Source organism: Mustela putorius, unplaced genomic scaffold, assembly GCF_011764305.1.
Source record: "Mustela putorius furo isolate JIRA1106 unplaced genomic scaffold, ASM1176430v1.1 tig00003853_pilon_pilon_pilon, whole genome shotgun sequence".
NCBI classification, from domain to species: Eukaryota; Metazoa; Chordata; class Mammalia; order Carnivora; family Mustelidae; genus Mustela; species Mustela putorius.
The window spans coordinates 19563821-19579007 of NW_025422005.1; the positions used below are offsets into that span (position 1 = coordinate 19563821).

General features: G+C 49.6%; 1 protein-coding gene across 4 annotated transcripts; it reads left to right on the plus strand.

The window, feature by feature from the left end:
- Nucleotides 1–1762: 1762 nt before the first annotated feature.
- On the plus strand, nt 1763–12421 carry PIGV (phosphatidylinositol glycan anchor biosynthesis class V). Of its 4 annotated transcripts, none has more exons than XM_004741095.3 (5): nt 1763–1990; nt 3567–3660; nt 5445–5579; nt 9164–10285; nt 11618–12421. In XM_004741095.3, the coding sequence occupies exons 3-5, from the start codon at nt 5502–5504 to the stop codon at nt 11897–11899; spliced, it is 1482 nt and encodes a 493-aa protein (XP_004741152.1). In that variant the 5' UTR covers nt 1763–1990; nt 3567–3660; nt 5445–5501; the 3' UTR covers nt 11900–12421. The 4 variants fall into 4 exon arrangements, with proteins under 4 accessions (XP_004741152.1, XP_044919948.1, XP_004741151.1 ...); XM_045064013.1 differs by lacking the exon at nt 1763–1990 and adding an exon at nt 2013–2370; XM_004741094.3 differs by lacking the exon at nt 1763–1990 and adding an exon at nt 2407–2574.
- The last annotated feature ends 2766 nt before the right edge of the window (nt 12422–15187 follow it).

A 15187-nucleotide genomic window follows, 5' to 3' on the forward strand; every position in this document is an offset into this window, starting at 1 on the left:
ATTCTTAGTTGTGTGGAACAAAAGGACGAGAGGGAAAGAAGTAAACCCAAGAAAGTTTAAAATAGTGTGGTGTGGCAGGAAGAAAAGCCAGCCTGGAGATCTGAATGCAAGTCTTGCCTTTGCCACCAGCTGTGTCATTTCAGGCTGGCCACTTCCCCCTTTTCTAAGCCTAGTTCCCACATCCATAAACTATAGGTATCAGTTAAACAAACTGGTTTATAAACCAGATCTTTACTGAGTACACACAACACGCAAAGTTCTGTTCTAAGTGCTGGAAATACTTCGGTGAATGTGGCCCCCGCTCTCTCAAGCTTATATTCCGTAAGAGGGAACCAGACAATGAGAGCAGTAAAATTCATAAACAGGACAATTAGGTGGTGAGAGGTGCTATGAAGATAACAGAACAGGGTGATGGGATAGTACAGGGGGCTGGTTGTGGCTCGGTAGTGGGACAGAGCTTCTCTGAGGAGGCCACCTTTCAGCTGAGACCTGAAGGTAACGGCCTGGCCAAAGGGTGGTCTGGCAGTGAGGCATTTCAAGCAGAGGAAGCACAAGAGCAGAGCCAGGCAAGTCTGAGACACAGAAATGCTGTAACTCTTTTACCTTCTAGGATTCCAGAAACAGTGATGCACTGCTTGTATTGTTTAGGTCAGGGATTTGTATTATGAAATCATTTGTTGGTGGTATGGGATATTTGCTTCTTCATGGAAGTGACTGGATGGTATAGAGTCTTTCTGGAACCCTTGGCTACGTCTCTGTCTCCCTGGCTCTCCCACAGTGCTGGTTCCTCGGCTGGCTCCCTGTGTAGATGGATGCAGGCTCCATTTTAGCTGCAGACTCCAAAAGCAGACTGGAGAGAGTTGCCTTCTAGAATCCCCTCCCATCCCACCTAGTCTTCCTCCATTCTGACAAGCCAGGGCTTTGAGAGCACAAGGTTCAGCTTTCTTGTTTTCCTGTCAGAGCAAGAGCCAGAAAATAAAACAGGAAACAGAGAGGAAGGGAGGGGAGGGGTAGCAGAGAAGGAAAGGAAGGAGAAATTGCTGGAAAGTAGAGCTGAAGATCTGGACAAAGTTCTACCTCTTAAAGGGTGACAGTTGAGCTGTTAGAAAACATTCTGACTTGTCACAAGAGACCCCTGTCCTTTTTTACAGACAGATTTTTGAGGGAATTTGGTGTGGATGGAGAAACCCTTAAGAATGCCTGTCTTTTTCCCTTGTGAATTCACAAAGCGAGTACAGTTCATTGCTTGGTTTTGTCTTGCAAACAGAGTACTGCTGGGAGCCTCATGGAGTTCTAGAGATTCAAGCCACAACCTCAGGCCCCAGTCACGAGTGTGCACCACAGCCTTGCCGATTCACTGACAGGCCTTTGGAGCAGAGAACAAGTGTGTGTCAGTGAAAAAAACTGCGGAAGAGTCTTCTCCATTTTTTTCCCTTCTTCAACTCAGGACTGACATGTGATTTCTTCTGTATCCACCTCACACACAACAGTATCTTAGGCCGGCTTGGATGTCAGAGTCTGAAATGAGTTAGAATCAAAAAGTGCCTTTCCTGGCCCCCACAGAACTGATGGAGGCCAGTTTTCCTTGCCTGGAGAGATAGCAACCATCCCTTTGTTCCCACCCACACTAATAGCTGTGGCAGAAGATAAACCCCTCCCTCGCCAGGTCGGTGGCCAGAGGCAAACGCAGACCCCAGCTCCGTTTAGACAACCGATAACTGAAACCACAGAAGGCTTTGGAATCCTGAGAAACGAGAAATCCACCAACGGAGAAGGATTTATTATCTGTTTCCTTGAAGGAGGGTGCAAAGTTGTTCTAACAGTTTCCGTTACAGGGGTACCCACTGGCCGCTCCTCCCTAACAGCCTTTTTTGTTGAGTTGGCTTCTTGGGCGTTGCTTCTTCTTTTTTGGCCCCACTTCCTACCAGGACAACTGTTTGAGGAAGAGCCCTGGGGGGCGTTCTCGGCACCGTCCTCATTAGCACCTGAGGTGGGGCTGAGGATCGAATTAGGTCCCCGTTATCTTGAGGAAGGGGAAGGCAGGGGGATCCCCCCACTTTCCTCACACCGGACGCAGGGTGCCACTGCTGGCCACAGAAACCCCAAGGCTCCTCTTTCTATTCAGAGACCATCTATTGTGCGCCAGGCCCTGTGCTGAGCGGTTGACGCCTGACAGCAGGGAAAGTGCGGCTCTGGCTTCCGTGCAGAGGCCCCAAGAGCCTCCTCCGCACAAACACGTCGGGAACTCAGTGGATGTTTGTGGGCTGCAACCGGGCGAGAACGCCGACTCTGCCACAGTAGCACGGACGGACTAACTGAAGGCTAGGGAGGGGACCTGAGGCGCGCGAAGCGCCGGCGGGAACTCTTCAGGTGTCACCAAGGCGGGAAGGTGCCACGGCGGAGGGCACAGACTCTTGGGGCTAAGGCGTCCCCGCCCCGCGCGCCCGGAGTCAAGATGGCCGCCGCGGAGGGGGGCGGGGCAGCTCCGAGACCGGGCAGGAGGGGGGCGGGGCCGCCTTGGCGGAGCTGGTGCGCAGGCGCAGGCCGCTCGGGGTCCCGGATGAAGGAGCTGAGGTTCGGGCCCCGCCTGGGAGGTCGAGATGGGCCGGGGCTACGGACCCGGCGCCAGCTTGGGAGCCTTGGAGTTTTCGGGGGGGAGGGAAGTTGTCAAGCGGAGGCCGAGGGAAATGAGGCGGAGGTCGCCGAGAAGCGGGGAGCCCGCCCCTCCGCCATAGCGGCCTCCCGATGCCGCCACTTCCTTTACAGCCTCCCGCCCTCCCCTGCCTTCCGGCCGTAGGCCGGCTCTGGCCGGGCCTCACCGGCCCCCTCGGGAGTGTCCCCGAACCGTGGCCCCTTTGGGGAGAGATGGTTCCCACCACCCGCCTGGGACTGTGTCCGAAAGGAAAGGGTTAGGATGGTCTTCGGACCTGGCTGGGGCTGGCAGAAGGCGGCCCCTGGCTCGCGACAGCCAGTGATGCCTCTGGTCCCGAGGACCCTGGGTCACGGAGACTTCCCTACTGTACAGCGGACGCTGTCCTACTCCCATGAGTCCAGGGCTGCAATTCAGGCTTCTCCGGAGTCTGAGCTAGGGCCCTCCCTTCCCTAAGCATACCCAGTAAGAGCATGCGCTGTCTTTGGATAAGTATTGGGCTCGGAGTTGGGAGTCCTGGGTTGTTACCATGGCTCTGAAAGAGCACATCCCCTTTGGCCTGGTTGAGGGCCGGTGGGAAGATCATGAGGTTCCAGAAGGGATAAAGGAAATATTCGCTTTAAATATAGCCCAGGGTGTGTCACATGACCCCAATGAGCCTCAGTTTCCACATCCATAAAACGGCGATGGTAATTATACTGGCCTCACAGGGTCTAAACCGTGGAGATTTTTATTAGTCACCACTCTGGGCATATTTATCTCCCAGGAAAATAGAGTAAAACTAGTTGCTCCTAAGCGTCCTGCCAATTCAAGAGTTTGTGATTTTGTAAAGGGGTTGTTGGGAAGCGAGGTCTTCAACTAGCCCAGAGGGACAACTCATTGGCTTTATTTTGTTTTAATTTGGTTTACCTATAAGCAAGGGTAGGTTACAAGAAGCCTGTGGTCGTTGGGGCTAGAGCTTGACTCTGGAGAGAGGAAAGGAAGAATGGAAGCCTGGTGAAGAGGCAGAGGTGGGTTAAGTGCTTTTCTGTCCCCAACTTTTCTTCTGCATGTGGGTGGGAAGTGAAGGAAAGAAAAAAGTGAATTCACCCTGGGATGGGGAATCAGCGGCCATGTGAAGCTGGCCGTACTGATTTCTACAATTCCTCTCGATTCCGCGAGTCAGATGCTGGAAATGCTGCATGGATTCACAAACTACCGCCGCTCTCTGGGGTTTTCAAAAGCTTGCCTTTGAACTGAATTTTGATGAGTAAACCCTTGTGGCCATGACGGCCCCTCCCTTCCTCCAGGCCGCCTAGTAATGGTGTGAGCAGCAGGCGCCCCCTTGTGCTGAGAAAAGTGTACTGTTGCTATTGGCCAGTCTTGCGCCCTTGGTGGAGAAACTGTTTTCCTGTGACTTAGGTCTTAACTAAGACGTGAGATGTAGCGGGAAGAATACTTAAAGCAGTGATTTTATATCCCGAGCCAGTGAACTGGTGATGCCGTATCTTGTTCTTGCCACTTCCACTCAGTGAGAAACGGAGGCTTGAAATGCCTGTGTGTAATGCCGGACCCAGCGGGTGTAATTGGGAGCATGACAAAGCCCCTGCCCTCCCGAGCCACATAAGTAAATCACAGCAGTAAAGACGACGAAACAGAGTGCAATGAGAGCATATCATATAGTCTAGTGAGCATCAGAGAATTCCAGAAACGAATAATAGCTAAAGATTTGATAGATACTACTCAGATAAGAAAGAAAAGTCTTCCAACCCTCGCTGTTAATTTCCCAGTTGAAATGTTTCTTCCTTTAGGGATAGTTCACCCCAAATCATCAGTGAGCTGCCTTTGGTGCTCTGGCCCCCACTTCTGATTTCCCAAACTAGTGTTGGAATGTTCGGTAGGAGCCATTGCTACTTCCTTTAGCCCAAGGAGTTGTGTTTAAAAAAAAAAAAGCCTCGAAGTTCATTCCTTGCCTCAGAGTGGCTTCGCAGTTGTTTGTACATTGCTGCCATTCCAACAAAGAGATGGGGAAATAACAGTTTTCTGCATCCCTAGTAGTCGACTGTCTTCCCCCCTCAGTTTGTTTTAGCAATGTGAGCTGGCTGAAGCCCTGCTGAGTGGTGGTTTTCTTTTCCTTCTCCACTTAATTTAACAGACCAGCTGAACACACATAAGAGAGCCAGGCTACAGTGTGTAGTCATTATGGTCTTCCAGTTGAGTCCTGTGCCCCACTTTTGGGACTCTGGTTTGGGATCTAGTTTATTATTCTGGGCAAGAGGGAAAGGGCACACACCAAAAAATAGCAACCACAACATGGATTTGGTGGTACTTCTTCACACTTTCATCCCCTTCACCATCATGACAATTTTGTGAGAGAAAATAGTCTGGGGAAAAAAACAAAAAACAAAAAACCAACAACAGTCTGATCCCATTTTATACCTAAAGACCTGAGGCTCAGAAGGTCTGAATTAGAACTTGCAAGTAACAAAGTCAGGATTTGAACCCAGGTCTTTAATTCCTGCACAGGGGTACCCAACATTTTCTGTGAGCCTAGCTACTAATTTCATGCCTATCTGTCTAGAATTTTCCTGAAATACAGTGCTTCAAAGTGACACCCAAGAGGTCCCGTCTGCCTTCAAGATGCTTCTCCCTCATCTGGACCGGACAGTTGGGCAATTAAGTTTGCCATGTAATGCTGAAGGGGGAATCTTCTGTGAAGAATACTTTCAAGAATTTACTTTTGTGGAAAAAAAAAATAACAGTAATTTACTTTCGGCCCATGTGTGACGTTTCCTCTTTGGGTTTTGGAGTTTAGAAGCCTGCGGGAGCTCAGTCCGAGCAGCAACACCCCTGAGTTCCCGGTGGTGAGAGGATGTGGCCCCTGGACCCGTCCAGGAAAGAGGTGCTGAGGTTTGCAGTCAGCTGCCGTGTCCTGTCTCTGGTGCTGCAGGTCAGTCTCTGATCTTTTGTCCTGAACTTGCTGTTGCCACATGACTGGGCTAGGCACTAAGAATCATCCCCACATTCTTTCTGCCTCCCAGGTGTGTCCTTCCATGTGGTTGAAACCACAGATACCTACACCTGATAACCGAAAGGTGGGCAGGACTCTTAGAAATGGTCTCTGTTTTCTTTTTTTAAAGATTTAATTTATTTAATTTTAAAAGTAAACTCCATGCCCAACGTGGAGCTCGAACTTATGACTCCAAGATCAAGAGTTGCATGCTCTGCCAAGTGAGCCAGCCAGGCACCCCAGAAATGGTCTGTTAATCCTTTGCTTTACACGCGAAGAAACAGAGGCCCAGAAAGATTCAGTAGCTTCCATAAAGTTGCACAGCAAGTTAGAGAAGGGCCAGAATCAGACCCCAGCCTTCCTAAGTCCTGAGCTAGTGGTCTTTCCAATGAGCCATGAGGTTCTGTAACCAGAGATGCCTTTAAGGCACGACAGCCCAAGGCATCGGCCTGGGTCCCCTTACCAGGAAACTGAGCACAGTGTCAGTCAGTTGAGAGGCACTGTCCTGGGACCATCTGTGTGTATTCAGTTAGTCAGCAATGTCCCCAGCTCTTCCCCCAGGTGCCTCACCCACCACAACCCTCAGAATGCATTTGCACTTTTGCAACTTCCTTTCCCCTCCAAGGCTCCTCTTGATACATATTTTGACCAATTTTTGCATATATATGAATTCTGTCTGGTGCCTAGCACAGTGCCCAGTGCTTAGTATGTGCTCAGTATGTGTTGTTGTTGAAAGTCTGTCAGCAATCTAGTGGTGTTATATTAGCATAATTATGTGTGCTTTTTCCACAGATGCCATTTTCTCAGGGTTCTCCTCCTTTCTGGAAACCTCCTTTCTCCCTTCCTGCACTATGACGCCTAGCAGCCTCTACGGGGCCCCAGGTTTAGTTAAAAGTAGCTTCAGCTTGGAGACTAGGGCTGTTATCTGTGACTGTCACTCCTGTCCCATTCGTTTTCACTGTTTAAAGTGGCCTGATAAAGAAACTGACCAAAAAGAGAAAGTCTTAAGAATGGAGTTATATCGCAGTTGTGGGGCTGGGAAAACTGACCCAATGATGGCTTTGAACAGTATCAGATGAGGGATTACCAGGCCCCTGGGGGGGCCTGGGGAACTGGCATCTGGGATAGGGAAGCAAGCCTAATTCAGATAGTGATTTGGAAATGCGTATGTCTCCTGTTCTCTCCTCTCATTCTACCACAGATCGTATTAAGTGTGTGCTCTGTTCCAAGAACTGTGCTAGGTGGTGGGAAGGAAAAGTCACAGTCTCTTATCCTTTGAGTAGCTGACAATCTGATGATGCAAAAAGACCTTTAACAATAATGCTATTTCATTATCCCCCTCTCTCCCCCATCCCCCTTCCAGCTTTAATGCTCATGCCATCAGATGTTCACCCCAGTTACCCTTCACTCTTGCTGTCGTCTCTGTTAGTGACAGCTCATTCCTCTTCATTCCTTGAAGGTTTAAGCTCCTGATTCACTGTTGCGCTTTCCAGCACTCCTGTTAATTTCTTGGTGGTCTCAATATTAATAAAGCTGATAGGACTAACCACTATCTCCTATCTTTCCAGCTCACTCCCTCTAAGTACCCCAGTTCTAACGGCTCTTCCACCCCCTTAGGACTTACAGTCCACTGATTCTACCACTGTTTCATTGTGCCTCATTTACCTTCTGGCTTCCGAACCCCTTCTTACCCAGCTAGATTCCATGATCCACCAGGCACACAGGCACAACTCGCGCGCTCCCTTCTCCCCGGCTTAGTCACAAGACAGAGGCCCAGGCACAGTTCAGTTTCGTTCTCTCTCTACTTCTGCATCATGCCCAGAGAGAAACACACAGCTGTATTGACTAGTCGCTTTCTCTTCAAGATCTTTGGCCAACATGAGTCTTTAGTGCTACCTGGCGATCTTAGTGTATTTCCCTGGCCCATTCACCTTGCCATTCGCTCAAATCGTTCTGCACATCAGAGTCACTTGGGGGAGCTTAAAAAACAAAACACAAAAAACCAAAAAAACTCAATGCCCAGTCTGTATCCCATACCAGTTAAATCATTAACCCTAGGGGAGGGACCCAGCCATCCAGACATCAGTATTTTTGAAACTCCCTGGATGATTCCAGTGCACAGCCTATTTGGAGAACTAGGGGTCACAGAGGACTTACTTTACATGTTTATCTTTTTTTTTTTTTAAAGATTTATTTATTTATTTGACAGACGGAGATCACAAGTAGGCAGAGAGGCAGGCAGAGAGAGAGGAGGAAGCAGGCTCCCCGCTGAGCAGAGAGCCCCGATATGGGGCTTGATCCCAGGACCCTGGGGTCATGACCCGAGCTGAAAGCAGAGGCTTTAACCCACTGAGCCACCCAGGTGCCCTACATGTTTATCTTTTAATTCAAGTCCCTAACACCTTTTCCCCAGTTTGCTTCCCTGAGCGAAAACTCAGAAAAATAGATGTAATCAGAATTGACCTTGTGTGTGCTCCCCCCATATTCATCCCATGCATGGCACCCGTGTGCCTTTGCTGCTGAAGCAGGCCAAGCCCTGCTGTCCTCCCTGAGCCTTGCTCCTCCGCCTGTGTAGCAGTTCCTACCTGCCTTGTGCCTGCTCCAGCAATTCTTCCCTCGCCCCTGCATACTTAATGGTGTCCTTTCCACCGGATTATCCCCATTCACAAATGCTTCTCTCTCCCGTCGTCATTCACCTACTACCCCATTTGCAGCCAAACTCGTCCAGATAGTTATCTGCTTTCCTTCTCCCCTTCTCTGCTGAGCCCAGTCTCGGCAGTCTTCTCTATTCTCCACTCCACTGAAACAGCTTTTGTCAAACTTAACTAGTGACCTACACATTTCTAAATCCAGCGGTCACTTTTCAGTCCCCATCTTCCTTTTTTTTTTTTAAGATTTTATTTATTTATTTGACACAGAGAGCGATCACAAATAGAGAGGCAGGCAGAGAGGAAGGAGCAGGCTCCCTACTGAGCAGGATCTTAGGACCCTGAGATCATGACCTGAGTCTAAGGCAGAGGCTTAACCTACTGAGCCACCCAGGCGCCCCAGTCCCCATCTTCCTTGACCTATTAGCAACATTTAACAGAATTGATCACAACCTTGCTTCACTTGGTTCTAAGACACCCTGCTCTCCTGGTTTTCCTTCTTTATCTTCATTCTGGATCCTCACTCTCCTTCAGGCCTCTAAACGTTGACACATTCAGGGCCCAATCCTCAGATCTCTTTTCTCTAGCCCTGCTTCCTTCCTCCCCAGGTGATCTTATTCAGTCCCACGCCTTTAAATACCTTCTGTGCACTTAGGACATCTGAATTTATGTCTCCAGCCCTGATCGCTCTCCTGACTGTCAGACTCCTGTGTCTGCCTCGTTGACCTCTGCCCTGGAATGTGTAGCTCAAACTTCGCTAGTCTAGAACTGAACTCCTGATTGTCCTCCAGCAAGTCTGTTCTTCCTCATTTTATGATATGGTAATTCTTTCCTTCACTTGCTCAACTGAAATCCTAGTTCTCCTTCATCCCACAGGCTCTCTTCAATGCCATCATCCCCGATCACCATGCAGAAGCCTTCTCTCCTCCTCGCCTCACCCCTTCAGGCTCTGTGGACCAAATCGTCGAAGGTCTTCTGGGTGGCCTGTCTCACTGGGATGCTGAACACTTCCTGTTCATTGCTGAGCGTGGCTATCTCTATGAGCACAACTTCGCCTTCTTCCCTGGCTTCCCCCTGGCTCTCTTGGTGGGAGCTGAACTACTGAGGCCCCTGTGGCCATTGCTGAACCTACGAAGTCGCCTGTTAATCTCAGTAGCGCTGCTCAATTCCTTGTTCTCCGTGCTGGCCGCTGTCGCACTTCACGACCTGGGCTGTCTCGTTTTGCGCTGTCCCTGCCAGGCCTTTTATGGAGCCCTACTCTTCTGCCTCAGCCCCGCCAATGTCTTCCTGGCAGCTGGTTACTCAGAAGCTTTGTTTGCCCTCCTGACGTTCAGTGCCATGGGACAGCTGGAAAGGGGCCGAAGCTGGACTAGTGGCTTCCTCTTTGCCCTTGCCACTGGTGTACGCTCCAACGGGCTGGTCAACATTGGCTTCCTCGTGTATTCTCAGTGCCAAGGCTTTCTGTCCTCTCCCATGGTGCTGAATCCTCTGAGACCACTCTTGAAACTAATGGGCTCTGTATTCCTGTCTGTGTTCGCGCTTGGCCTTCCCTTTGCTCTCTTTCAGTATTATGGCTATACCCAGTTCTGTCTGTCAGGCTCAGTCCGCCCCATCCCGGAGCCCTTACGGCAGTTAGCCATGGACAAAGGCTACCGGACTGTGGAGGGAAATGAGCCACCTTGGTGCTCCTGGGAACTGCCCCTAATATATAGCTATATCCAGGATATCTACTGGAATGTTGGCTTTTTGAGATACTATGAGCTCAAGCAGGTGCCCAATTTCCTTCTGGCCACACCAATGGCTATCCTGGTTGCCGGGGCAACATGGACATATGTGACCACCCACCCTTGGCTCTGCGTTACGCTGGGGATGCAGAGGAGCAAGCACAGTAAGACCCCAGAGAAACCCGACCGCGGATTCCTCGGCCCTCGGGTGTTTGTGTACCTGGTCCATGCCACGGCGCTGGCGCTGTTTGGTGGTCTCTGCATGCACGTTCAGGTGAGCGGGGTTCCTGGCCAGGGTCAGGGTGGGAATACAGGCAAGACCCCCGGGCCAGGGTCAAGGAAGACTGCTCGCTTCTTCCCATTTGAGTGACCTGTGCCTAATTTATTCATTTGCCAGCTATTAGGGGGTTTTCTTTGTCCAGACCCTGGGTGAGACCACTGAGGAATGGAACATGAGTGAGGCAGGATTGCTGCCGTCGCGGGTCTCATGGTAGAAATGGGGAGACAGACACTCACAGATAAAATTCTAGTTCAGTGGAATGGAAGAAGAGTTGCTGTTTTGAGGTAAAGGATTGTGGAAACACAGAAGAAAAAGTAGCTCATAGACGGAAGGAGTCGAGGAGGACACCCTCGACTGGGTCCTAAAGAGTAGGAAAGAATTGCATTTAAGAAGCAGAGGAAGAGTATTCTGGGCAAATGAGGGGTGCGTGCAGAGATGCGACAAGGACCTGAAGTGACAGCGCAGAGGAGAGCGCGGGACCTTCCCCGACTGCGCGGGTTACGCCCAGTGCCTCCTTGGGTGTTGACTTAAGGTACTCTCAGCCCTGGCAGGTGCTCAGTCTTTCGAGGAGATCCCTTGTGTCATGTTCGGGGTGGGAGAGGGCAATAGAAGGGTGGGAAGCCTTTGATACTTTCCATTTTTTTATTCCTGGCTGTGGCCCCGGTTCCCACATAACCCTGAGGAAGTCGTAGTCCTCCATGCCAGCCGCTCCCTAACAGCTTCTGCCTGTTGGAGGGGCACATTGGCTGTTTGTAAAGTTCTCTGGGCTGTGTGGATAAGAGGCACAGGGGAAACAGAAAGTGGCATTCTGTGTTTGTAGCTGGATTAACTGGTAGAGCGAGTGCCAGCACAGCTTGGAGTTTCCAGCTTAGATGAGGGAGGCCATGTGGAGACTTGGCTCTGAACTCCCCTAGGACGGAAAATGTTGAACCGCAGGATGCCCTGCCCCCTTTCCTTCTGTTCTGCCAACCCCAGGGCATGAGGGAACCCCTTCAGGTTCCCAAAGCCCCATGTCACAGCCTAGTGGTTAGAGTCCAGGCCCTAGGCTAAAATTGGACCTCGTAGGTTTTAGTATTGATTGGCCGATGACTGTGGTAATTAGTCTGTGGCTCTGCTTATTTGTAGCATTGAGGTCACCTGGCTGGTGTCACACACAGCTCTTTATAAGGCAGATCCTAAGTTCTGCTGAATCCCTTTTCCAGAACAATACCGTTCTAGTCATGGGGCTATAGTTGACCCAGCAGCGGGGAAGCCCCGGGCTAGTCCAGTGTGAAGCAGTGATAGTCCAATAAATGTGTGGGTTTTCCCCCCTCTTATGATTTCCAGGTTCTCACCAGGTTTCTAGGTTCCTCCACTCCTCTCGTGTACTGGTTTCCAGCTTATTTGCTTCATAATCAGGAGCCACTGCTGAGATCCCTAGAGACCGTGCCTTGGAAGCCCCGTGTAGGGGATTCCCTACCAGGACAAATGGTCCCCAGAAATTCCATCATGGGACTTTTATACAACTGGAAAACCTGTTCTCTAGTCACACGATGCATTCTGGGCTACTTCCTGTCTTACTGGCTCCTGGGACTGCTCCTACATTGCAACTTCCTACCTTGGACATGACCCAGAGTCTCAGGGGCTTGGAAGTACAGATCCACACTGGGACTGTCTGTGTTACCCCGGGACCTTTGCTCTGTCCTTTGGGAATCTCCAGTCTCTCTGAAGGCTGGTCAGGAACGGGAGAAGTGTGAGCCACTGGAGAGCCCCGTCTGGTCCCGGCTATGGCAAATTTTAGAGTAGTACCTATTTTCTCTGTAAGTGAAGAAATCTCATTCTCCAAGTCTAAATAAAGTACACTTGCATTTGTCTCATCAACCAAGCATAGCAGAGATAGTTGTAAACTTTAAAGCGTAAACACATCTTGAGACCTGCCTTAATGTCAGTCTCATCAAAGGCTCTAGCCAACGGGCTGCTAATAGTCCACACAGGATGGTGGAGGCCTGAACAATGTCCTGGCAGTAGTAAGTAAAGTAGGACCATCTTTTTAAAATGGAACATTGTTTCTGAATATTTTCATGATTTGTTCATATATATATATGAAAAACCTTACAAAGATATGCAAATTAAACAACTTTTGGTTATGCATGCAATGACTTATGTATTTATTTGCTTGTTTGTTTGTTTATTTTTAAGTAGGATTCACACTGGGAAGGACTTGAACTCATGACTATAAGATCAAGACCTGAGCTGAGAGTAGGAGTCGGACACTTAACTGGCTAAGCCACCCAGGTGCCCCTGAATTATGTGTTTTTGTTTTGCTTTGCTTTGTTTTTTTTTTTAGATTTTATTTATTTTTCAAAGAGCAAGCAAGAGAGAAAGAGAGCAACAAGTAGGGGGAACGGCAGGCAGAAGGAGAAGCAGGAGCCCGATGCGGGACTCGATTCCGGGACCGTGGGATCAAGGCCTGAGCTGGAGGCAGACACTTAACTGACTGAGCCACCCAGGTGTCCCCGAATTACATTTTTAAAAATAATATGGAATACTTAGGGGGAAAGTCACGGTAAAAAGAACATGGTACAAAGAACCAGGAGACCTGGTCCTCTTAGTAAAACCCCACCTACTAGCTGTGTGACCTCGGGAGAATTTTCACAGCCTTACTGACCTCTTCTGAAACTGGGGGAAATGATATTATCCTCCTGGAAGAGGCGAGGCGGGTGGGCCATATAATCTAGTAGGTCCCTTTCGGCTCTAAGATCTTGAGACCTGGGGCGCCTCGGTGGCTCAGTGGGTTAAAGCCTCTGCCTTCGGCTCAGGTCATGATCCCAGGGTCCTGGGATCGAACCCACATCGGGCTCTCTGCTCCGTGGGGAGCCTGCTTCCTCCTCTCTCTCTCTGCCTGCCTCTCTGCCTACTTGTGATCTCTGTCTGTCAAATAAATAATAAAATCTAAAAAAAAAAAAAAAAAAATATTGAGACCTGCCTTAAGCAATGGCATCCTCCCAATCTGAATATTTATGGAGAGCTATTTATGGATAGCTCAAGCTATCCAGTTCTCTTACTTTCAGTGCTCAGAACTCTCCCTTTTTAGGTGCAACTCCAAGGCGTAACTGAAGTGACCCTTCCTTTGAATGAGGGAAAGCAGTGATACATAGCCAATCAGGCTCCCTTCCTGTGGAAGTAAGTCTGTGCCAGGCAAGTAAACGATCAAAGTGGTGACTGGTTTTCCTGCTGTGCCCGAGTGCCTGTGCTTTCTTGATAGGTAGACATGGGTCGGAGGAGCCAACAAGGCAGCATGAATTGATAAATTGTGGCTAAGTCCAAGGTTGAATGAAATAGTGTCTTCTTGGCCCCCATTTGGTTAGGAGCCCATCACTGTACTGGTAGGAAGAGCGGTGACTCCTGCTGAGCTGTTGTGCTCGTTCTTTGAGCGAGGTTAGAGGCTCTGCAGCATCACCACTCATTCCCTTTTGGAAATTCCAACAAGCAGAAACGTTAAAATAGATGGGCAATCATAGCTTCTGGAGGGCACTGAGAATTGGAATTTTGACACACTCCCTCTGACCATGACAGAAAGCTAAACTTGCCAGCTTCAGGGAAGCTCCTGGCTGAGCCCCAGCACCCTCTGTCAGAGCTTCTAGTCAGCCTGGCCAATAAGCATTTCCCATCCATCGCCCCAGCTTTAGCACAGCTGAGAGCATTTGGTCCAGAGTCAAATGCTTCTGAAAATGTACACACAGATCGGGGCAGCCCTCTGCCTTCTGCCAAGACACCCGAGTGCCCTTCTTGGCAGAAGAGGATAACCCCTGCCCTAGTGTCCCTCCAGCTGGCAGAAACTGTTCCCTCCCTCCTCACCAACAGCTGCAAATCCAGGGACTTCCACCCGGTGTGCATGAAGACTTGAGGGCCTATTTCAGCCCTGTACCGCAGAGGTAGGAGCTCTAGATCCTTTGCTATCTTGGATTCTCCTCTTTACCTCTTTTTGGGGGATACTCAGGATGGATTGCTCCCCAAAACAAATAATGTCCAGGACCAGAAACCCTAAAAATGGAAATACTACCTTCTCAACTAATGCCAAGCAACCGAAGGTACCAAACTCTTGGTATTCTGCCAAGGCCACTGTGGCTCCAGTTCATCATAGAGGAGATAACTGAGGACTCCGGCTTGGTGAAGGCACCTGGTGTGTGACCTGGAGACGGACACAGTTTTCTCTCTGAACTTGGAGGGATCTAGTTGCTATTCTCCAAGGATCTAAGGAATGGGCTGATTTTTACGGCCAGCAGCTGTCTTTTTACCATCCTATTAACAGTCTTTAATAGTCTGGGAGAGGGACATGAAGGGCCCAAGGCAGGAAGCTTCCTGTTTACCCTGAGGCCTAACAATGCTGCAGCTGGGTTGGGCGTCTACAATTTCAGAGAAAAGTCATTTCCTTCTGAGACCCAGCTAAAACAGAAACCAGACGCTTCATACACCTAAGAAGTAGATGCTTTTTTGTTCTCTAATGAAGGTGGGAGGAAAGGGAGTGTTTGACATGTCTTTACCAGTCCCCTTGGGGAAAAATCACTTTTCCTAAACAGACCTTCTCACCTTCATCTAAAAATGTAGTGTGTGCAGGCTCAGAGGGTTTGAAATTGATCAGTTCTTTCAACAATTATTTATGAATGGCTATTTTAGGGACTGAAGATGACTTGCCACACATCCCGTCCTCAAATAATTCTCTAATAGAGTTGGTAGCAGATACACAGAAACTTTCATCAAGATAGAAACTGGTAGGGGCAACTGGGTGGCTCAGTCAGTTAAGTGTCTGCCTTTGGTTCAGGTCATGATCTCGGGGTCCTGGCACCGAGCGCCCCATCCAGCTCCCCACTCAGCAGGAAGTCTGTCCCTCTCCCTCTGTTCTGCCCCCAACTCGTG

What these genes read in the sequence shown, in the direction of transcription:
- PIGV (XM_004741095.3), top strand. Translation starts at nt 5,502, where the DNA reads ATGTGGCCCCTGGACCCGTCCAGGAAAGAGGTGCTGAGGTTTGCAGTC. An exon ending in TCCTGTCTCTGGTGCTGCAG is followed by an intron (nt 5,580 to 9,163) that starts GTCAGTCTCTGA and finishes TTCATCCCACAG; the next exon opens with GCTCTCTTCAATGCCATCAT. An exon ending in GTCTCTGCATGCACGTTCAG is followed by an intron (nt 10,286 to 11,617) that starts GTGAGCGGGGTT and finishes TATGATTTCCAG; the next exon opens with GTTCTCACCAGGTTTCTAGG.